This window comes from Amphimedon queenslandica, unplaced genomic scaffold (assembly GCF_000090795.2).
Source record: "Amphimedon queenslandica unplaced genomic scaffold, v1.1 AMPQUscaffold_13375, whole genome shotgun sequence".
NCBI lineage: Eukaryota > Metazoa > Porifera > Demospongiae > Haplosclerida > Niphatidae > Amphimedon > Amphimedon queenslandica.
In genome coordinates, this window is record NW_003546389.1 from 42031 (window position 1) to 64886 (window position 22856).

General features: G+C 35.0%; 5 protein-coding genes across 8 annotated transcripts; all 5 read left to right on the forward strand.

Annotated features, from left to right (window-relative positions):
• Positions 1-6: 6 nt before the first annotated feature.
• Positions 7-3160, forward strand: LOC109582580 (uncharacterized). The gene is made up of 5 exons (XM_019997341.1): positions 7-253; positions 1284-1331; positions 1424-1459; positions 1523-1570; positions 2235-3160. Exons 1-5 carry the CDS (start codon positions 220-222, stop codon positions 3095-3097), a joined length of 1029 nt encoding a protein of 342 aa, XP_019852900.1. The 5' UTR covers positions 7-219; the 3' UTR covers positions 3098-3160.
• Positions 3161-4664: 1504 nt separating this feature from the next.
• On the forward strand, positions 4665-9149 carry LOC109582565 (uncharacterized). Of its 2 annotated transcripts, XM_019997308.1 has the most exons (10): positions 4665-4887; positions 4941-5002; positions 5509-5565; positions 5649-5757; positions 6119-6252; positions 6304-6502; positions 6559-8065; positions 8138-8467; positions 8635-8733; positions 8787-9149. In XM_019997308.1, exons 7-10 carry the CDS (start codon positions 7972-7974, stop codon positions 9059-9061), a joined length of 798 nt encoding a protein of 265 aa, XP_019852867.1. In that variant the 5' UTR covers positions 4665-4887; positions 4941-5002; positions 5509-5565; positions 5649-5757; positions 6119-6252; positions 6304-6502; positions 6559-7971; the 3' UTR covers positions 9062-9149. The 2 variants fall into 2 exon arrangements, with proteins under 2 accessions (XP_019852867.1, XP_019852868.1); XM_019997309.1 differs by having other exon boundaries at positions 6304-8065.
• On the forward strand, positions 4739-6336 carry LOC100635189 (cyclin-G-associated kinase-like). The gene is made up of 6 exons (XM_011405974.1): positions 4739-4874; positions 4941-5002; positions 5509-5565; positions 5649-5757; positions 6119-6252; positions 6304-6336. The coding sequence occupies exons 1-6, from the start codon at positions 4739-4741 to the stop codon at positions 6334-6336; spliced, it is 531 nt and encodes a 176-aa protein (XP_011404276.1).
• A 106-nt stretch (positions 9150-9255) lies between the features above and the next one.
• On the forward strand, positions 9256-12901 carry LOC109582564 (uncharacterized). Of its 3 annotated transcripts, XM_019997307.1 has the most exons (9): positions 9256-9436; positions 9519-9845; positions 10298-10333; positions 10382-10426; positions 10625-10690; positions 12061-12103; positions 12155-12243; positions 12416-12487; positions 12544-12901. In XM_019997307.1, the coding sequence occupies exons 1-9, from the start codon at positions 9418-9420 to the stop codon at positions 12843-12845; spliced, it is 999 nt and encodes a 332-aa protein (XP_019852866.1). In that variant the 5' UTR covers positions 9256-9417; the 3' UTR covers positions 12846-12901. The 3 variants fall into 3 exon arrangements, with proteins under 3 accessions (XP_019852866.1, XP_019852864.1, XP_019852865.1); XM_019997305.1 differs by lacking the exons at positions 12061-12103; positions 12155-12243; positions 12416-12487; positions 12544-12901 and adding an exon at positions 11010-11996 and having other exon boundaries at positions 9314-9436; XM_019997306.1 differs by lacking the exons at positions 12061-12103; positions 12155-12243; positions 12416-12487; positions 12544-12901 and adding an exon at positions 11010-11996 and having other exon boundaries at positions 9314-9436; positions 10298-10327.
• A 423-nt stretch (positions 12902-13324) lies between these two features.
• LOC100635313 (cyclin-G-associated kinase) lies at positions 13325-22844 on the forward strand. The gene is made up of 23 exons (XM_019997299.1): positions 13325-13545; positions 13599-13660; positions 13748-13804; positions 13874-13982; positions 14333-14466; positions 14567-14692; positions 14810-14899; positions 14971-15106; positions 15270-15376; positions 15462-15667; positions 15981-16179; positions 16229-16351; positions 16675-16820; positions 18115-18228; positions 18276-18362; positions 18873-18990; positions 19036-19118; positions 19309-19505; positions 19562-20746; positions 21569-21717; positions 21977-22105; positions 22155-22202; positions 22627-22844. Exons 1-23 carry the CDS (start codon positions 13398-13400, stop codon positions 22723-22725), a joined length of 3852 nt encoding a protein of 1283 aa, XP_019852858.1. The 5' UTR covers positions 13325-13397; the 3' UTR covers positions 22726-22844.
• The last annotated feature ends 12 nt before the right edge of the window (positions 22845-22856 follow it).

Here is a 22856-nt window from a genome sequence, read left to right on the forward strand (position 1 = left end):
GATGTGATAAAAAATTTAAAGAAAGCACAGTTTGACGAAACTACTTGGAAGGATTTAGGAAGAGAGCTTGGACTCCATCCAAATACACTGAAAAAAATTGAAACTAGTGAAAAAGGCAATGTTGAGAATTGTTTTGAACAATGCCTTACAAAGTGGTTGAATAAAGTTGATAATGTTAAGGAATCAACTTATAATTCATTAATTGCTGCTTTGAGAAACATGCCTGGCACAGCAGATGTAGTTGATGACTTAGGTGAGTGTATAACATAATAATTTCATAATAACATCATCATCATTATTTATGGCAATCTATAGATTGTAATTTAAAATAATGCATGAGTAACAATTTGTAACTGCATGGTAGCAATTTTATTTGTCATTTACTGGATTATACTCATGTTAAAGCAGAGTCAGTGCATGCATGCATGTCATGTATATGCATATATGAATTATTGTTAAACATTAATTGATATGTGTAATATACAAGTAAATCTACATTCCATTTTTAAGGCTAGCTTTAAATTTGATGGGAAAGGAAACTACTAAAATGACAGGTAAATAAGGCTCACTGCAAACTGAAACTAGTAAAAGGAGCTAGATGTGTTAAAATTTTTTGTAACTTATAGTCTTATATATACTAGCTATTGAAACAACAGCTTGTTTACTCAAGAAAATTAAAGAGTTCTCTCACAAACTAGCATTGCCATCTTTTCAATTGCATGGTGTATAGCACACAAGCTTTGTGCTAATAGCACTTGATACAAATACTGAAGCAACAAGTAGCACTGCCGCTAATGCTCAAAGAAGATAGTAAATGAGCTAGTGATAATGATGATGATCCTAAGGCATTTTTAAATAAAGCTTGTACAGTATTAAAAGATGTTGGAGAGACAAATATTACTAATGTACATGTAGTGGAAAAGTTGGGTGAGTGAAACTTGTTAGCAGTTATAGCTTAGTACAGAATTATGTAACAAACTGCTAGTAGATCTATAGCTAGCAAAACATTTAGAAACTATTCTTGATCAATAATTTTATAAAAAGTTATTATGCTAACTGCACAACTGTACCGCTTTGTTTATGCCGCATAAAAAATATTGAAAGGGTTTCATTTTTAATGAAAGCCTAATAGGCTATAAAACAACAACATACAAAAGTGTCAATGTAATCACATGGATGCATGCTATCTCAGCTTAGTCAAAGGTACAATTCTAATATTGGCAAATGACTGCACCTATATTGATACCATAGTATTAATAACTTCTGCATACACTACTATATAGAAACAGCAATATCTGAAGAAAATGGTGATAAGAAGGAGCAAACAAAGGGTAATAGTAATAGTAAAGATTAGTTTAATCATAGAATAAATTTAATAGTAGATCAAAATAAAAAATTTTATAGTTCATTTTTTAAATTTTAGATCCAGCAAAAGAAAAGAAACCTGCTAAAAGTATGTGTAAGTGATAGGTAACCATGCAGCTACTTCAACTATAATTGTTTATTTTGTGCTCTATTTTAGCTGGAAAACAAAAAGATGAAAAAAATGGTCATGATGAGCCTGATGGAGGTAACTAATTCCTAACACAGTATGCAGTATGACAAAATGTGGTCATGACATGCTTTGAACAAATTTTTGATTCTAATTTCCAGAAAGCTAATTTCTGCCTACTATCTACATGCTAAATCATGTGATAATGGTTCATATACCCTGTTTTTAGACTGAATAAGCTTAATAGTGTTCCCCTTTATCATCATGATAAACAATAGACTGCTTAGGATTATTTATGCTGGCTTTTTGTTGGTTGCAATATTAATGTCAACAATACATTTTTATTTGCAAAACAAGAAGCTTCACACTATCATCTCCTTTAAATTTATTTAATTGATGCATGATGTGGAAAAAAGTACATTATTACAATAGCGAAACACTTGCAATAAAAAACTTTCTGTAATATGGTAAATACGTATTAAACAATTCAAGAAGCTTCAAAAATTGATATTAGAGCTCTTTTAAAACAATTTTGTCACAATTGATGGGAATAATGAGTGTATGTGTAATTGCTGAAGGTATAATAATAAAAATTTTATTATAAAAACAGCACTGACTTGTACAATTGTAGCATGATAGCATCAGCAATAGAATTAGTTTCTACAATTATTAGTGTTACTTTAAAGTTTGGCACACAATACAACAGACAAAAATCAGTATTATTGATTTTATTGCCTACCAGGTGAAAGCCCACCAGAATTGCCTGACAATGGTGATAAATTCAAACCATCCAAGGAAATCAACTTTAAAGATATTCCTACTCCCGTTGTTGAAAGTATTAAAGTTGTCATTACTCCTGCCACTTTAGACGAAGAAAACGCAGTCTTACGTTACTTGGAGCCGATAGAAGGTGATCACTACATCAGTGCATCAATTTATGATCGCAATATTTCAAACATACACGTCGGAAAGTTTGGAGATAATCCAGTTGTTGTTGTGACGACTGCACCACCGCAGCATAAGCAGGGCCCAGTTCATGCTGCTATTGTCATCACAAAAATATTGGAGAAATTCGAGAATATTAAGTACATTGTGGGTGTTGGTGTCTGTTATGGGATGGACAAAAATAAACAAAAACTAGGACAAGTTATTGTCTCAACCATTCTCTGTGATTTCACAAATAAACGCGAAGGCAAAACCGAGCTAACAAACTTTCAACGAGGTGCTCAAACTAACGTAGGAAACAGTATTAGCAACATGTTTATACCAAGTGATGAGATCAAATCAAAATTACCTGAGGGTATCATTGCTGACAAGGGTGTATACATATGCACACCGTCTCTTATTGATAACAATGAACTCAAGGGGGAATACAAGGACATCAGGAAAGATGCTAAAGCAGGAGAAATGGAAGGTGCTGGATTAACAGCTGCCACTGAATATGCCAAAAATAAAGTTGAGGCCATTGTCATCAAGGGTATTGGTGACTGGGGTGATGGTGATAAGAAAGCCACCGAAAGATGGAAGCCATTTGCAGCCCAAGCTGCTGCTTGTTATGTAAAAACTGTGCTAGAAACAAAGCAAGTCGTTTGTGATTCTGATTAATAATTAATAAAATATTTTGAGACTTCATTGCTTTGTTAGGTTTTAAAATAAACATACTAGAAATGGAGTGATTTTTGTGTGAATTTAATTTTAAATTAATTGATTAAAAATTAATAACTTTATTTTAACTTTGCGCATATTGTTTGAGCAAGGAGTATTCACATCAAAAAGTTTAAAATGTGCCAATTAAAAAAATACCATGAGCTATACAACACTTGCAAATGATCTTAATTAGCAGTAAAGTCTGTCATCCTTCCTAAAATGAACATTTTTCTTGACACAATAAAGCAATAGGCCTTCTCTGTAATTAGAATGTGAACCGATTGACTACTTGGTGCATGGCTATCGAAAACTTTTTTGACTATGCTTATATAAATTTTTTCATTAGGAAACCTGAAATGCTGTGAAACTAAACACCTGAAGCAAGATAGCAGCTCCAATTCTACTAACACTCACTCGTTTTGTTTAATCAGGATGTGGGGTTTTGCTTTGGTGGCTATTGCTTTGGCTGTTATTATTGGTGTGACTATCAAACTGGAAAAAAGTAAGTGGATGTACATGTACATGTACATGCATGCACGCACATGTATATTGAGCAAAATGAATTTGATTTTGTACCAAGTACATTTAATCTTCAAAAATTCTTTAATACAGATAATGGCACTTCTATATCTTTAACAGAGCAGTCTCATCATGGTAGTACTCCAGATAAAGCCAGACAACTAGGTAAGACTATACCATGATAGGTACAATAATAATCTACCCTGTATTAATAATGTTTATAGATGCAGAGGATGTTGATAAAATACTTATAGTGCTAGATAAAGTATTCTTTGGTGCAGCAAAATGGAATGACTTGGGGCTTCGGTTAGGTCTGTATCAGCCAAAACTCAATGTCATTGCAGAAAGTGGTGGCAATGCATACAAGCACTTGAGGAAGACTATAGAAGCATGGCTAGATGGTGAAGATAAAGCAAAAATTAGAACATGGCAGACTTTGATAGATGCAGTGAGGGGAACAGGGAATCGTGCAGCTGCTGAAAAAATACCTCAAAAACTGAAAGAACTCTATAACATTACAGTTTAAGAGTGGAGTACATGTTAAGTTTTATAGTGTTAAGAATAAAACCACAGGTAAATCAACATAAAATGAGGAAGATATTTGAGCCTGTCTAGTGTCTACCCAATAGTCTATACCCACACAAAGGCTGGCTACACAAGACTCTGGCCTTGTCAGTTTCATTATTTATTTTGTACATCACAAAACCACAAAATATGTAAATTTGTACATGTACAGTAGATCTAACCTTAGGAAATGTTGCACATGGTCATTGTCTCGGCAGCTCCTTCTGATGTGGTCATTACTTTATTATGATCATACCATTTATTGCCTTATACATCTTTCCTTAATGTAATAGTGAAAAGCTTTTATAATCCTACATAAATAATTAAATGAATAATATTAATAAAATTTCTTAGTTCTTACAATGTAATCTGCTATTTTCCAAAATTAATTTAATTTAATTTAAGGCGTGGTCATTTTTGGGCGCGCGTGGTCCCTAACATTGGGCGCCGGGCGTACTCCATAAAAAACTGGGGACCTCCCTTACCTGTCCTGTCTGTCTTCTCTTTCTTTCAAAGATGGTTGATTTCTTCCGTTCAGCAATGAGTTACCTCAGTGGTGAGGGAGACGTAGGAGGAGGCAGTGGCGGTGGAAACGCTTTCGTTGGACAAACCGTTGACATTGGAGATGGAATGAAACTTGAAAGTCAAAAAAGTTATAGCTAAAGGTAGACCCTCTTCTCTCTCCCTCTCTCTCCTTCACTCCTCTCTCCCTTTCCAGGTGGCTATGGGTTTGTATTTGTTGCTCAAGATACAAGCACTGGAATTGACTACGCACTAAAGGTAACGGTTAACTACAAATTACTACACTTGTATATAGACCTCTTTGGGTGAGAATGAATTACGTCAAAGAATGATATACGGCAAGGGGCGTGACTGAGCCTGGCTGACTCTGAAATAATTTTCGTGGATGGCAACTTTCTATGGAGTATGAATGGGCTAATGCAGAAAGCAAGCTCTATTAAAGAATATACTTCATATTGCACCAAATCTCTTTTAGGAGATGCTTAGCAGTGACCATTCTTTCCTCCAACCAGCTTTTGTAGCTTGAAAAAGCTCCATGCCAACAAAAAGAATCAGTTTTGCCTTTTCTTCATTCATCCTCCATTGAATCTTGCCGTCCAAAATGGCGGCCAATTATCACCGTAGGTGGATACCGTAATGAACAGTAATGATATTCATAGGCCACCGTCAATCTCACCTGAAGAGGTCTATACAGTACATGTACATGTACATTATAATGAGTTGCATACCTTCAAAAATTTTAAATTCTTTTTCAACACTTTTAGAGGCAGATAGTAGCTTCGGAAAACATTAAAGCAATCAAGCAAGAAATAACATTTTTAGTAAGTTAATGAATTAAATAAATGTACATACATGTACGTGTACTTTTAAACTCTCTCTCTCTCTCTCTCTCTCTCTCTTTTAGACTCAATTGTCTGGTCATCCTCATATAATTAATTTCATTGGTGCCGCTAGTTCTAAGGATCCAGCTGGAGGGAGTGCAGAGTTCCTTATTGTCACTGAACTTATTACCGGTATGAATAAAAACAATTTTATTGTTATTGTTGTTTTATTATGGAGCAACTTTGAAAGTTTGTAAAAAAATCCAATTTTGATCAGAATTAGCTCAAATTTTCTACACATCAAAAGAACATGTATTATATGTATCAGGAAAAGTTATAAAAACAGAGAATTCTCTCCTTTTCAATTTTGGCAAAGTTTGGCTAACAACCATATGCTATAGCCCATTGTTTTTCCTGAAAAATGGCTTTGAAATCACTTCCAATTTTTATTACATTTTCTAATACATAAATTATTATTTCTCTTACTTTCACTTGTTGTTGCTACATGTACATGTACATGTACGTGTATATTATTATTGTTTTTTCTTGGCAGGTGGTGAGCTTGTCGATATTGTTAACACTCGGTCTTTAAGTCCTCGTCAAGTCCTGAGGGTTTTTTATGAAACCTGTCAAGCAATAGCCCACATGCACTCTCAGACCCCGCCCATCATACACAGGGATATTAAAGTGGGTGTGACTTTATTATTATGTACATGTACATATTATTATTTTTTACAGGTTGAGAATTTATTGCTCACAGACAAGGGGTGATGATGACATCATTAATTGACTTTTAATAATTAATTAAAGTAGGACTTAAACTGCAATGGAGCCCAAGGGGTCTGTTAAATTGTACGATTTTGGTAGTGCCACGACCCAGTGACTGACTCCTGACCACTCCTGGTCTGCTACACAAAGAGGACTCAGAGAAGATGAGGTAAGAGAGAGGTACCAGATTACCAGAGGTACCAGCTCATCTTCCTCTTCCTCTAGACTCTCCTTAGACTGTCCCTCCACTCCATTAGTCCATGGGAGGAACATCAACAAGGAGAGAGGAGAGAGAAGCGAGAGTATGGAATACATTTTAAAAAATATTTTGTCCTGAAAATAAATGGGTGGAGTATTGAGATGGGCGGGCCTAATAGTTAATTAATTAATCAATTAAGGCTCATGCATGCATTGCATCTATTTAAAAAAGGGCTCCTCAAATTCTCATATTTAAACTCATCACTATAAATTGCTGGCCATGATGACATTGACATTCTTTGATAATTCAAAAGATCACACCAGTTAAAGTTTTATTGTAGTACTTACCATCATATATATGATGCACAGACTGTAATACACACAGGTCTGTGTATTATATCTATGTTACCATGTACTACTGTACTGTGAGTATTTCTTACAATTGTTAAAATCCCAGTTTCCATTTGATATGGACCATGTGCCTGCTTAAAATACAAAACTCTTTGCAACATAAATAAATACATTCTAAGCTTTCATATTCCTAGTACAACAAAAGAAAGTGATAACCATATTAGTATAGCAACTGTGAGTAAGTCCTACTATGGTCAGGCCTACCTGGCAGGGCTCAAGTTACTCACAGCTACTATAAGCTTACTAATTTAGCTATCATCAGTCCTATAATCTCAGTGACCTGGCCCATTTATCAATATGCAAATACCACTCTATACATTAGGTGAGGCTTAAGATTATTATCTCAGCCTTTGATGCCCTAGTTTCACACACTATATACATAACCAATGGGTTTACCCTGCAGTGGCAGTGCATCCATATTGGAAACCCACATAGCAATGTACATATGTGCCATTCCAGGAGCTGTTTATGGCTGAATAAATATATTAATAAATAATCAACCTCAATATGCATACTAGTGATAGTACAGTATCACTAGTATTAATGTATAACTATACAGCAGTGTAATGTACATAAAATTATTATCTACTACTACTGTCAATTATCGATACTCCCTCAGTAGCTAAAAACAACCCGCCACAGATACTCCCTCTTGATGAATTTGTATGGTAACAGTAGGACTATGTCTGCTACACCCATTACTGCTATATGCTACAGCTTTACAACATTGTTGCAGCAATTGAGAAAAAGCCTTGATTTAAAAACAGTCGTAATGAATGGTCAGAATTCACAATTATATAAAAACCAGCCTTTATATTTACATTTGATATTAGCATGAACTAAACAGGTAAAACATATGGCAGATTTTAGTAGATACTATGATGGAGTCAGGAGACTATGCTGCTGCAGATGCTAGAAAAGTAGCTGAAAGCCTTTTACAATTAAATAATACATGTGAATAGTGATTAAAGTGATAGTGATTAGGAGTTCATTAGACTAAACAGGAAATGCCAACTGATTCCTGGGCTAATGCCAATCCCAGTTCCTGATTTGTCATCATTTGACCTCAGCTCTTCTTGTGTTCTTCTATTCTTTATTAGTTGCAATATGGCTACTTCACAAAGTAAGTGCTTTAGATTAGTTGCTAATAGAATTCAGTTGATATTAAGATTAATCTACTTTTTAATGTGCACAGGTGAAACTCCAGCTGACATCTTTCAGGAGAAGTATGGTGACATTTTTCCATTGATTGGAAAAGAACCAAACTTCACTAATGTTACTGGTAATCTCTTTTCAAAAAAGCTGATTACTCCAGGAGAGATTGCTGGAATAAAAACACAATCTAATACTGATGATAATAAGAGAGGAGATGCCCTAGCTATGTGTCTTTTTGAAAAAATAGATGTAGATGATAATGACAAGTCTGCCCAATGTTTACAGAAGATATGTGATGTGTTTGAAAGCAAAAAAGTGAATAATGAAGAACTAAAGGAACTTGGAGCAGGAATGAGAAAAAAGTTATTAAGTAAAAACATGCATGATCTTCAAATACGTACACATATTAATTAGATTGCATGCATTTACCACAGCAATTGATAATAGATCTACATGGGTCATTTGGTTTAAACATCTGTTGTTTGTGCTCTAAAACTAACTTGTTTTCAATTTAGACTTATTTTATTGTTATCTTAGGCACAACTGCTACATCACAAGTACCAACTGATGCTATCTCTTCTGCTCCACCACAACCCAGTGAACCCACAACTACAAGGACAAATCCGAATGAACTAAGTATATAGGAGAACATTAGATACACAATATACATTATCATTTCCTTTCATTAGATGTAGGTGATGTCAAGAAAGTGTTGAAAATTTTAAAAGAAGCAATGTTTGGTCCTGCAAATTGGAGGGACTTAGGACTATCACTAGGTCTCATTGTGACAACACTTAATACCATTGGTAGAACAAATGGTGATGCCAATGATTATCTGGAAAAAACTATTCAAAAATGGTTGGAGAAAGAGGATCAAGTTAAAGGAACAACATGGCAGATTTTAAAAGAAGCAGTCAAGGATACTGGAGACAAAGCAGCTGCTGAAAGGATACCATTACGTTAAATTGACTATTAGTGTCTGTTTTTATTATTAAAGTTTTTGCTGCTTACATCTCAACAACTGTTTAGTCTTTATCAGAAAAAGAATGTATTAAAGATTGGGATAGTATTACAGGTGTGGGTGAGCCTCAAGAATGTACTCTAGATAGACCACACATACACTTATATTATATACTTGAGCTCCATATAAGGATAAATTTTAGAGTAATATGATAGTAATAATCTTTTGGAGGTCTTCACTAAACTATCAATAAACAGGAAATTCATAGGTCATTGCCAATCCCAGATTCCTCATTCATTGACCTCAACTCTTCTTGTTTTCTCATCTTTAACTCTCAGTCTTCTTTTATCAGCTGCAATATGGCTACTGCACATGAAGGTAAGTGCTTTAAAGTACCTGTACACACTCAATTGATATAAAGAAACAATGTTAAACTAATCTGCTCTTTAATGTGCACTAGGTAAACCTCCAGCTGACATCTTTCAGGAGGTGTTTGATGAAATTTCCCCATTGATTGGAAAGAGAAAGAATTTCACTAATGTTACTAACAATTTCTTTGCAAAAAAGCTGATTACTAAAATTGAGATTAATCAAATAGAATCAGAAAAAAATCTTAATGATGACGAGAGAGGACAGAGGATAGCTGATCTTTTAGTTGAAAAATTAGATGATGAAAATGAAGATTCTGCCCAATGTTTACTGAAAATATGTGATGTGTTTGAAAGCAAAAAAGTGAATAATGAGCCATTGAGGAGACTTGGAGCAAACATGAGAGAACAATTATCAAGTAAGAATAAAAGGTTTTAATTTTCAGGAAAATAGTTGAATCATGCATATGCATTAACAAAATTGAAATTGAACCCTCTGCACTTCACATTATTATAGGCTAAAAACAGTAAAAATCAGCAGCAGTGCAAAATCATATGGGTGTCGAGTTTCGACTGAATTCTTTGCCCCTCCCTGAGTTGTGCTATAGATAGCACAGCTGTGTACTCATACAACCACATGAAGTGTTTTCCTAATAATGCTTTGTTGTAGCATGGGTTTTGTGGAACTTGCCCCCCTCTTTTAAATTGGATGGTGTTTCTCCTATGTAATGATCCTTACCAATGCCAATAGTCCTAGTCTCATGCTATTTTTTGTCAATTATTAGGAAGCATGATTGAGGTATAATAGTAATAATTAGATTTAAATAGAAAATTATGCATGCAAATCAACAGTACTTTTTTTAAATTTTAGGTCCATCAAAAGAACAAAAACCTGCTAAAAGTATGTGTAAGTGAAAGGCAGCCAGGCTAATTTATTAATTGCACTCTAATCTAGGGCAAAAACTTGACTCTACTAAAGAAAGTGATGCTGGATACAATGGTAATACTATTATAATCTGTTGTACTCACTACACCCAAATAAGAGTAAAATGATTTTGTCAAACTAATTACTACTAGTGCATGAAACCTTTTAAGTGTCCACTCTAATCTACAAGACAAAATCATAGCCCATATCTATGACAAAATTCATTGCCATCATAAAATTAATTGTTTGTTTTGCGCTCTATTTTAACTGTAGCAACTCAAAATTCCAAACAAAAAGATAAAGAAAGTGGTGATGAGGAGACTGATGGACCAGCAGAAGGTAACCATTATAGTCTATTACTATAACACAGTATGCACTATGCAGTATGACACAGTGTGGATGTATGACGTGCTTTAAACAATAAAGCCACTAATTATTATGAATTCAAATTTACTGATAGCTTTTTTGCATATTATCTACCATGTACTTACATGCTCACTTGTACCATTTAGATTGAAAATAATAATGTAAAACAATAAGCTTTACAACTTCCCATTAATTATGTGCTAAAAAATATTTTAATGCTCACAAACCACAACTTATGCATACATCATGCTTGCATCTGAAAAGGACAAAAGTGAAGTAGTTTTTTTTGCAGTCCCACCAGAGTGGTCATATGATAAAAAGATTGCAGACTGTCATAATTATGAAGACAAAGATTTTAGTGAAGATCTTGTTGAGGGCATTGAATATCTACTTTTACCAGCCACTGATACTGAAAATGAGGCAGTCATGTATTATCTGGAGCAATCAACTGAAGGCCTTGTCACTAAAATAAAAATTGATGGTTTGACGATATACACCGGATGTTATGGAAAAAAGAAAGCTATTGTCATAAATACAGCACCCGGTAAAAATACGCAAGGCCCAGTTTATGCTGCTATCATCACAACCAAGTTATTAGACAAGGTTAAGAGCATCAAATACATTATTGCTATGGGTGTCTGTTTTGGAAAAAATCCAGAGAAGCAAAAATTAGGTGACGTTATTATTTCAACCATGATCTGTGATTTCGTGTGTACTCGTAAAGGAGTTTGGGAAACATATCGGCAAGGTGGAGATTACAAGGTAAAGGATGAGATAGTAAAGGAATTCACATCAGGCTCTAGCATTGAAATACCAGAAATACAACATGAATTTAAAGTTTCAAAGGGTCCTATCATAACAACACCAAGTCTGATTGATGATCCTGATGTTAAAAAGGAATTGTTTGAAAAAAGATCTGATGCTTTAGCAGGAGAAATGGAAGGAGCAGGGGTAATGGCTGCTATTGAGTATGCCCCTAAACGTGCTGAGTCTCTCGATGTTATTGTCATCAAGGGTATCGGTGACTGGGGTGACGGTAACAAAAAAGCCACTGAGGGATGGAAGCCAATTGCAGCCCGTGCTGCTGCCCATTATGTGCATGCTGTACTAGATAAATAAACAAGATACTAAGTGACTGACTTTTGTAACTACAATTTCACAGTTAGCTTTTATAGTTAAAAAATTCTAGGCTTCATTTTCATTTTATTTAGTTTCCTTAATTAACATGATTTTTTGTGTAAATTTAATATTGAAATTGAAGTTATAATAATAACAACAATTATTGTACATAATCAATTTTGCCGCAACTTGACAAAATGCAATTCATATAATCTTCTCATTAGGAGGCTATCATCTTCTGAAATACTGTAAAGCTAAACACCTGAAGTAAGATAGTAGCTCCAACTTTTCTGAAACTCACTCATTTTGTTTAATCAGGGAATGTGGTGCTTTGATTATTTTAGCTATTATTATTGTTTTGGCTGGTGTGGCTATAAATCATTTGAATATGGGAAAAGAAAATGCCAGTAAGCGCATTCACTAAAATGAATTTTATTTTAATATCAATTTTAAATCCTTAATCATTAGTCTAACACAGTACATGTATTCCAATTGCTTGCAAACTATATAGTACTTCATGAACTTAACTTATTATAATTCATTTGTAACTGACAATCTCACACTAATCCTTTGATATAGCTACTGATGCTATTCCAGCTTCAACAGAGCAGCCTCATTATAGTAGTACTCCAGATGGAGCCGAACAACTAGGTAAGACAATACCATGATAGGTACAATAATAATCTACCTTGTATTGATATTTATAGATGCAAAGGATGTTGATAAAATACTTAAAGTGCTAGATAAAGTACTGTTTGGTGCAACCAAATGGAATGACTTGGGGCTTCGGTTAGGTCTATATCAGCCAAGACTCAATGTTTTTGCAGACAGTGGTGGCAATGCATACAGGCACTTGAGGAAGACTATAGAAGCATGGCTAGATGGTGAAGATAATGCAAGAAGTAGAACATGGCAGACTTTGATAGATGCTGTGGAGGGAACAGGGAATCGTGCAGCTGCTGAAAAAATACCTCAAAAACTGAAAGAACTCTATAACATTACAGTTTAAGAGTGGAGTACATGTTAAGTTTTATAGTGTTAAGAATAAAACCATAGGTAAATCAACATAAACACGGAAGATATTAGAGCCTGTCTAGTGTCTACCCAAAAGTCTATACCAACACAGAGGCTGGCTACACAAGACTTTGCACCTTGTCAATTTCATTATTTATTTTGTACATCACAAAACCACAAAATATGCAAATTTGTACATGTACAGTAGATCTAACCTTAGGAAATGTCACACATGGTCATTGTCTCGGCCCAGCTCCTTTTGACGAGGTCATTACTTTATTATGGTCATGCATACCATTCATTGCCTTATACATTTTTCCTTAATTTAATAGTGAAAAGCTTTTATAATCCTACATAAACAATTAAATAAATACTATTAATAAAATTTCTTAGTTCTTACAATGTAATCTGCTATTTTCCAAACATTAATTTAATTTAAGGCGTGGTCATTTTTGGGCGGGGTCCCTAACATTGGGCGTACTCCATAAAAAAACTGGGGACCTCCCTTACCTGTCCTGTCTAGTCTGTCTTTCTCTTTCTTTCAAAGATGGTTGATTTCTTTCGTTCAGCAATGAGTTACCTCAGTGGCGAGGGAGACGTCGGAGGAGGCAGTGGCGGTGGAAACGCTTTCGTGGGACAAACCGTTGACATTGGAGACGGGATGAAACTTAAAGTTAAAAAAGTTATAGCTGAAGGTAAACCCTCTTCTCTCTCCCTTCCTCTCCTTCATTCCTCTCTCCCTTTCCAGGTGGCTATGGGTTTGTATTTGTTGCTCAAGATACAAGCACTGGAATTGACTACGCACTAAAGGTAGTTAACTACTAATCACTACATGTACATGTATTATAATGAGTTGCATGCCCTCAAAAATTTTAAATTCTTTTTCAACACTTTTAGAGGCAGATAGTAGCTTCGGAAAACATTAAAGCAATCAAGCAAGAAATAACATTTTTAGTAAGTTAATGAATTAAATAAATGTACATACGTGTACATGTACTTTTAAACTCTCTCTCTTTCTTTTAGACTCAATTGTCTGGTCATCCTCATATAATTAATTTCATTGGTGCCGCTAGTTCTAAGGATCCAGCTGGAGGGAGTGCAGAGTTCCTTATTGTAACTGAACTTATTACCGGTATGAATAAAAACAGTTTTATTGTTATTGTTGTTTTATTATGGAGCAACTCTGAAAATTCGTAAAAAATCCAATTTTGATTGGAGTCAGCTCAAACTTTCTACACAACATAAGAACATGTATATGTATCAGGAAAAATTATAAAAACAGAGAATTCTCTACTTTGTAATTTTGGCTAAGTCAGTAGAACGACCATATGCTATAGCCCATCCCTTTTTCTGAAAATGGCTTTGAAATCACTTCCAATTTGTATTACATTTTTCTAATACATAAATTATTATTTCTCTTACTTTCACTTGTTGTTGCTACATGTACATGATGTATATTATTATTATGTTTTTTCTTGGCAGGTGGTGAGCTTGTCGATATTGTTAACACTCGGCCTTTAAGTCCTCGTCAAGTCCTGAGGGTTTTCTATGAAACCTGTCAAGCAATAGCCCACATGCACTCTCAGACCCCGCCCATCATACACAGGGATATTAAAGTGGGTGTGACTTTATTATTATGTACATGTACATATACGTGTGTATTATTATTATTATTATTATTATTATTATTATTATTATTGTTATTATTTTTTACAGGTTGAGAATTTGTTGCTCACAGACAAGGGGTCTGTTAAATTGTGCGATTTTGGTAGTGCCACGACCCAGCGACTGACCCCTGACCACTCCTGGTCTGCTACACAGAGAGGACTCACAGAAGATGAAGTAAGAGAGAGGGAGGGAGAGAGAGAGAGGGAGAGAGAGAGAGAGAGAGAGAGAGAGAGAGAGAGAGAGAGAGAGGGAGAGGGAGACAAACAAATTCTATTTTACTTCTCACTACAGATACAGGCTAACACCACTCCAATGTATAGAGCACCAGAAATGATAGACTTATATTCAAATTATCCGATCAACGAGAAAGGAGACATATGGGTAAAACATTATCATTATCATCATTATTATTATCATTATTATTGTTGTTGTTGTTGTTGTTGTTTTTACAGGCATTAGGTTGTTTATTATATAAACTGTGTTTTCAAGAGCATCCGTTTGAAGACTCAGCTAAATTAAGAATATTAAACGCCAATTACCACATACCACCTGGAGATAACGTTTATAAAGAATTTCACAATATCATCAGTTAGTGCACTTTCTCATTCCCATACCCTTTCATTCCCATGTTTCAATTCTCATTCCCATATTTTTATTCTCATTCCCATGTTTTATTCTCATTCTCATGTTTTTATTCTCATTCCCATATTTTTATTTTCATTCCCATTTTTCTATTCTCATTCCCTCACAGGATCCTGTTTGGTAGTTGACCCCACCAAACGTCCTTCAGTTGACTCCATCGTTGCTCAACTGTATCCGATTGCTGACAAATTTGGAGAAAATTTTGACAAACCACCTGTAAGTGATAAAATACATGTACATGTACAATAAATATAACAGACTATGGCAATAGCTACCCTTATAAAAATTATATTTTTTACAGAAGGAGCCACTGATTTCTGGTGTTCAGTCTCAGTCTGTCTCTGATCCAACTGAATCTGATTCTTCTGGCGGAATTAATGCTGCATCAGCACTTCATGCGACGAGCCACCAGGCACAGAAACTGTTTGGTTTCATGAAAGGTGGAGCTGAGAATTTATTTAAGAATATCAAAGACACATCAAACAAAGTCATCAGCAGTGTACAAAAGTAAGCAATAGAAGAACATAATTTATTACATGTACATTTAATATACATGTACATGTACAATGTATACTGTATAGCAAGATATTTTTGTAGCCTAAAAATCAATTTTTGTGTATCATATTTTGATAAATTTTCTAGTTTTTGGCCATTTTGTACTGATTTTTGCAGATTTATTTTTGCAACTTTTCAAAAACTTTAGGCCACAAAACTTAATTTCTCGCTACATGTAAAAACTTAATTTCTTGCTACATGTACATACAATGTACAAATTATGGTATTATTATTTGTTACTCTATACCTGTTCTTTTCTCTCTAGTCCGAAACAAAAGTCAACTGACATTACATACGTGACCAGTCGTATACTAGTGATGTCCTACCCTTTTGAAGAGGGAGGGGTCGGACGTCCCAACGTCCTCAAAGAAGTCTCGGCTTATCTTGAAGGGACACACCCCTCTCAGTACCTCGTGTTTAATCTATCAGGAGAACAGTACGACACTGATCAACTCAGCGGTCAGGTGGGTGTGGCTACTAGTTAATTAATAGTTATTAAGTATTAATTTATAGGTTGTTGATTATGAGTGGCCTAATAGAGCAATGCCTCCATTGGAGAGTCTGGTTGAGTTGTGTAGACAGTTAGACTCGTGGCTCAGAGCTGATTTTAAAAACGTACTAGTAATCCATTGCAAGGTAATACAATAATATACTTGTGTACATGTATGTGTAAATTATCATGTACCGACAGTACCGTACAAGATGATTCATTGGTGAGGAATTAATATTGGGGATTAGTGGTTCTATGAAGAAATTACCAATATAAAATCCGACATTTTGTTTCAAACTGAGCATGCTCAATGGCACGTGACACAAAATCGTCAATATGAAATCCGCCAAATTAACTTTCCACAAGCAAATTCGCCAAATATTACTCTTGCCAATAAATTCTTTTGTATGGTATATTTTTATGTACATGTACATGTATATTTATATTATCTATGCATGTATCTGTGTAGGATGGTGTTCATCCTTCTGGTATATTGGTTGTGTCTTATCTGTTGTTTCTGAGGGCACTGCCTTCTCCTTCATCAGCTCTCAGATTATTTACTGCAAGAAGATTGCCTGAGGGACAAGGGATGGACATATCTCCTTCAGACAGAAGGTAATGAAGGAATGAACCAAGTTCTCCATCCATTGTACTATGGGGTATTTTGTCAGAAATAGCTAGGAGAGAATTCTTCATTTTTATAATTTTTTCTGATACATATACATGTTGCATAGAAAGTTTGAGCTGGTTCCGATCAAAATTGTATTTTTTATGAATTTTTAAAGTTGCTCCAAAATCTGACAAATTTCCCTGTACTATAATAGTACAGTGATTTTGGCCAAATTTTGCCAAAATTGACAAGTAGAGAATTCTTCATTTTTATAATTTTTCCTGATACATATACATGTTCTTATGCTGCATAGAAAGTTTGAGCTGATTTCAATTAAATTTAGATTTTTTACGAATTTTTAGAGTTGCTCCAGAATCGGACAAATTTCCCTGTACTATAGTACAGTGATTTTGGCCAAATTTTACCAAAATTGACAAGTAGAGAATTCTTCATTTTTATAATTTTTCCTGATACATATACATGTTCTTATGTTGTATAGAAAGTTTGAGCTGATTCCAATTAAATTTAGATTTTTTACGAATTTTTAGAGTTGCTCCAGAATCGGACAAATTTCCCTGTACTATAGTACAGTGATTTTGGCCAAATTTTACCAAAATTGACAAGTAGAGAATTCTTCATTTTTATAATTTTTCCTGATACATATACATGTTCTTATGCTGCATAGAAAGTTTGAGCTGATTTCAATTAAATTTAGATTTTTTATGAATTTTTAGAGTTGCTCCAGAATCGGACAAATTTCCCTGTACTATAGTACAGTGATTTTGGCCAAATTTTACCAAAATTGACAAGTAGAGAATTCTTCATTTTTATAATTTTTCCTGATACATATACATGTTCTTATGTTGTATAGAAAGTTTGAGCTGATTCCAATCAAAATTGGATTTTTTATGAATTTTTGAAATTGCTCCAAAATCGGATCAAAGTCCCTGTACTATAGTACAGTGATTTTGGCCAAATTTTGCCAAAATTGAAAAGTAGAGGATTCTTCATTTTTATAACTTTTTTTGATACGTATACATGTACTTAGGCTGTGTAGAAAGTTTGAGCTGATTCCGATCAAAGTTGGATTTTTTATGAATTTTTGAAATTGCTCCAAAATCAGACAAAAGTCCCTGTACTATAGTACAGCGATTTTGGCCAAATTTTGCCAAAATTGAATAGTAGAAAATCCTCCACTTTTATAATGCATATGTACATGTACTTAGTTATACATTTACATTATACATGTACATGTACATGTATATATCTTTATAATATTATTATTACATGTACATGTAGGTATCTCAATTACATGATGGCGCTGTCACGCCCTGCCCCATACAAACCACACCCTCATTCTTTCAAGCTAACAGGACTCAATCTCACTTCAGTTCCTATCTATAATGAAGCAAGGTAATACTCTCTACATTATCATGAATGATAACTTGATTTAACTTTAGAAATGGCTGCAAGCCTTTTGTTGAAGTGTTTGTTGATGGTGAGAGAGTCCACACCTCCTGTAATAAGGAAAACATGGACAAACTGAAGTAATGAAATTAAAATACCTTTTTGTGCTAATTTTAGGAAATTTAGTGAGATATCTTTGAAATGCTAAATTAAAATAATGCATAATTATATACATGTATCTATTAGTAATACAGCTACATGTACATGTATACATTTAATTAAAGAAAATTGCAAATTTTGTAGAGCCAATTCACAATGCATTAAAAACACCAAAAATAGTACACGCACAATTAACAATTGAACGTTTAGATATACAGTACATGTGCATTAATGTATTAATATACATGTACATGTATGTATGTGTACATGTACATGTACATTTAATTAAAGAAAATTGCAAATTTTGTAGAGCCAACGTGTACATTAATTTTTATTTTGTTATAATTGTGTACAGTGCATTTAGATATGCAACACATTATACATGTACATATTATAACATGTTACATGTACATGTACATGTAACATGTACATATTATAACATGTACATTATACATATGTACATGTATATTTATTTCATGTTCTTGTTACAGGGAATACACGACAAAAGATGGTCAGATCTCAATACCACTCAACACCACTGTCTACGGAAACCTTCTTATCATCGTTCATCACATAAAGTCGGTTCCTCTCACTAAAAGAGCAGAAATGGTAAGTGTTTGTGGGCGGAGCTTGTTGTCATGGTGATTTCCATAGGGCATGTCTGCAGTGAAGATGTTCAAGTTTCAGATTCATACTGGATTCCTCTCTACAAAAATGACTTCACTTACTTTAGAGAAGTAAGAAATTAATCGCTGCCCCCTTTACATGCATGTGCATTTACATGTACAATGTACATGTATAATTTTGATAAATTTTGCATTTTGATAGCCATTTGTCAAACTAATTTTAACAATTTGCCAAAATTTTTCCCTTCACAATTATCATTATACGGTATCTTTTTAAAATCTCTCTCTCTTTTCCTCTCAGAAATGAGTTGGATGGTTCGGCTGTTAAAAAAACCGACAGGTTTCCGTCTTCATTCAAAGTTCTACTCAATTTCTCGGTCCAAGAGGCAGTACAAAACGCTGGAGTAGCATGGCAGAATTTACCTCATGCTCAAGCCACGCCCATGACCTGTTTCTCAACAATGGAGGAACAAGGAGATGTATTTAAACTTTTTGGAGGTAAAACTTAATACATTTATATAAATATTTTAATTTATTATTATTAATTATTGCAGGCTCTATTCAAGAATTACAGAAAAAACCTCCAACTCATCAAACCACGCCCCCAGTCCAGCAAACCACACCCAGTCTTGAAGGCTACGGTCAATTATTAGACGAGGATTCATCGGAACCAGCCACTGGTAACCTACTGGGTGACACTGGAGCCGCTGGTAATCTATTTGGAGAGACTGGAGGTACTAATCTTGCCGATTTTGTTGGGTATGCTTCATACCGTACCCCTGGCCAATCAGGAGGGGCGGAGTCAGACAGTAGCTCTGACAGCAGTGGCTGTTCCTCTTCTTCCTCTGACAGCGAAGGAGGGGACGTACCCACGTCGTCTCCTAGGCAACCGACCGTTTCCGTCGACGACGACCTTGAGGCGTTCTTTAGTAACCCAGCAGCAAGCAACATAGAAGAAGGAAACTTACTAGAACTGGGAAGTACTCCGCCAGTAAAGACAGCCTCTAGTAATGTCAGTAACACTAGTAGTACTCGTCAGACTAGCTTTGGGAATGATCCTTTTGCTGGTTTTGAATGGACGCATTCCACAACCAACCATCCACCACCTTCAACCAGTAATAATAGTGCTCCTGCTAGTAATAAGGCATCTACTAGTAGTGGGTTTGATCCTTTTGCTCCTTCTAGCGGAGGTGCTGGGGAGGATCTGATGAATCTAATGGGGACCACTCCTTTATTACCAACGGCTACCTCTGCTCCTACGACAATGAGCAGTCAAACTCGTTTTTCTGGTAATTTAGGAGCCACTAGGTCAGGAATGTATCCCAGCTCATCTGGTTATTCAGGTTGGGCTTCTTTCACTGCTACTAGTACTACGTCAAAACACGACGAGATACCGCAAGATAAAAGAGGAGGAGGAGGAGGATCTAAAGCTCCTCCTTCTTCTAAGAGTTCAGACCCGTTTGGCGATATTTGGGGACAAGCCTCGGGTAAGTCACAGCAGCAGACGTCTCAGGCTCCACCCAAAGCCACACCTACCAATCAACAGCAGTACAAGCCGACTATGAGTCATAGACCGACGTATCAGATGTATGGTGGAATGGGCGGGGCTAGTGACGGGGCCCGGGGAAACAGCGGAAAAGGAGGAGTGGGCGGGGCTAATAGTAGCAAAAGTGGGACTGGCTTGAGACCTCCTTCAAGAGAGAACGTGACTCGATCTCCTTCACCAACTCAAAAATTTGGTAAAAATAATTATTAATTTAACTATTATTATTGATTTGTTATGGTGTTGTTATTGTTATTGGCCTCGCCCAGCTTTGCATAGGCGAGGACTAGGTACTCAGTTTGTCTGTCTGTCATTCATTCATTCTGTGTGCTAGATTTTGTCTTTGAGAATGTATATCTTTATAATCGCGTGCTCTAAATCTGTGAGAGCTTCTCTTCTGTTAGGAAAAGTCTTGCTTTACTGCCTTGAGATGTTTAGAGAGCAGCTCTAGCTAGTAGAAGCTTTTTATCTCACGAGAAAATGCCCAGCAATAGCGGTAGTACTCTGGAGGTAAATGAGATTCTTTTCCAGTAGATCAAGACTAGTTATTGTTTTAATATTTGTGGGACTCTTTAAATCTTTCTTGTTGGTGAGTTATAGCTTCTTGAATTTCAATCCGAGTGAACTGTAGGTAGTCTAAAGGTCCTAAACTCTCTCAAATCACTCAATTTACATCTAGGCAACAGTATTTGTGCCATTATAATGTCATATAGCGCTTATAACAAGAGAAAAATCTGAAACTTCCTTCTTGTTTCCATCTAATAATTAATTGTTGATGATGTAATGCCACACCTCCAATTTGGGAGTAGCTGGATTAGCTTGCATGCTGCTACTTCTGCAGGTAGTCTGGTAGATCTATGCAAGCTAGCTGCTATCCCTCAGGAGTACACTTTTTATGTATATATGCAATTTGCATGCTAAAGTTCTTTTAATTTTGATAATCAAACAGCTATAGGGGCGAGGCCACGCACCGTAGGTGTCTCGTTGTGTTTTTATTGTTGTTGTTGTTTTTGTTTAGGTCCAGTTCCTAATCGCAGTAAGACCCAGTTTAATGACCTCTTAGATCCCGGTCTGTTCACTTCATCGGCTAAAGAGAAGGAAGGACCGACTTCTCTGAAGGACATGAGAAAGAAAGTTGATGTCATCACTGATCCCGAGAGAGCAAAAGTAAATGATTATTGAGAGACTATTTTAATTGTATTTTAGCTTTTGTTTATACCAATTTAAAACCTACAGTTTGTCCATACATGTACATGTACATGTAGGTATTATATCTGAAAAAAAAAGCAAATTCATATGTACATGAACTATATTAGTTATACATGTACATGTATGCCTGATATTTAATGCACAAATTTTCTTGTAATAAAAGTTTTCTTATAATTAAAATATTCTTCTTTAATTGTCATTATCTCTTTCCTATAAGGTTGCTGATTGGGCTGAAGGCAAAGAGCACAACATTCGTGCATTGATAAGCTCACTCCACACCATTCTCTGGGAGGGAGAGAGGAGATGGAAAAAGGTGGGCATGCACGAGCTAGTAGAAGCAGACCAGGTGAGTGCACCATGATTATATGATCATCGTGTGACTTTATTGTGTGTAGGTCAGTAAGTATTTTAGGAAAGCATGTCTCTCTGTTCATCCGGATAAAGTAAGTGGACATTGTTTTAAAGAGAGAAGGAGAGAAGAAAAAAATAAGGATACAATGTACATGCACATGTACCAAAGGCTTCTCAGGCAATGCTGTTGTAGTCTATTTGCTATTTGTGCTTACTTTGATCTTCAGGCAACACTGTTGACTAGAATAGAAAGCTGTTCTATTCTAGGCAACACATTGCTTACAACATTAAAGTAACCACAGATTGCAAGGAATAAAATTGTCTGGTGTATAGCAGACATGGGGTAATATGTAATAGTAATAGTAATAGTAATAGTAATGATTACAAATATTGGTGTAATAGTAATATAATAGTAATTGAAAAAACCGAAATCCTATAGTGGCCTTAATATTTATATATTTATATATTTATTTATTTATTTATTTATTTATTTATTTATTTATTTATTTCTGATAGGTTGATGAATCCAATGCTAATCTAGCTCGTGCTATTTTTGATGAGTTGAACGATGCTTATGAACTGTTTGAACAAAGTGGAGCTAAATCCCTTTATTAATGAACTATAACAGCAACAAACTGTTTATAATTTTACTGTCAATTATTATTATTATTGTTATTATTATTATTAATTTATGTTATTATTTTTATTTTATGGTAGACTTATTCTTGACACAATTATGCCATCAC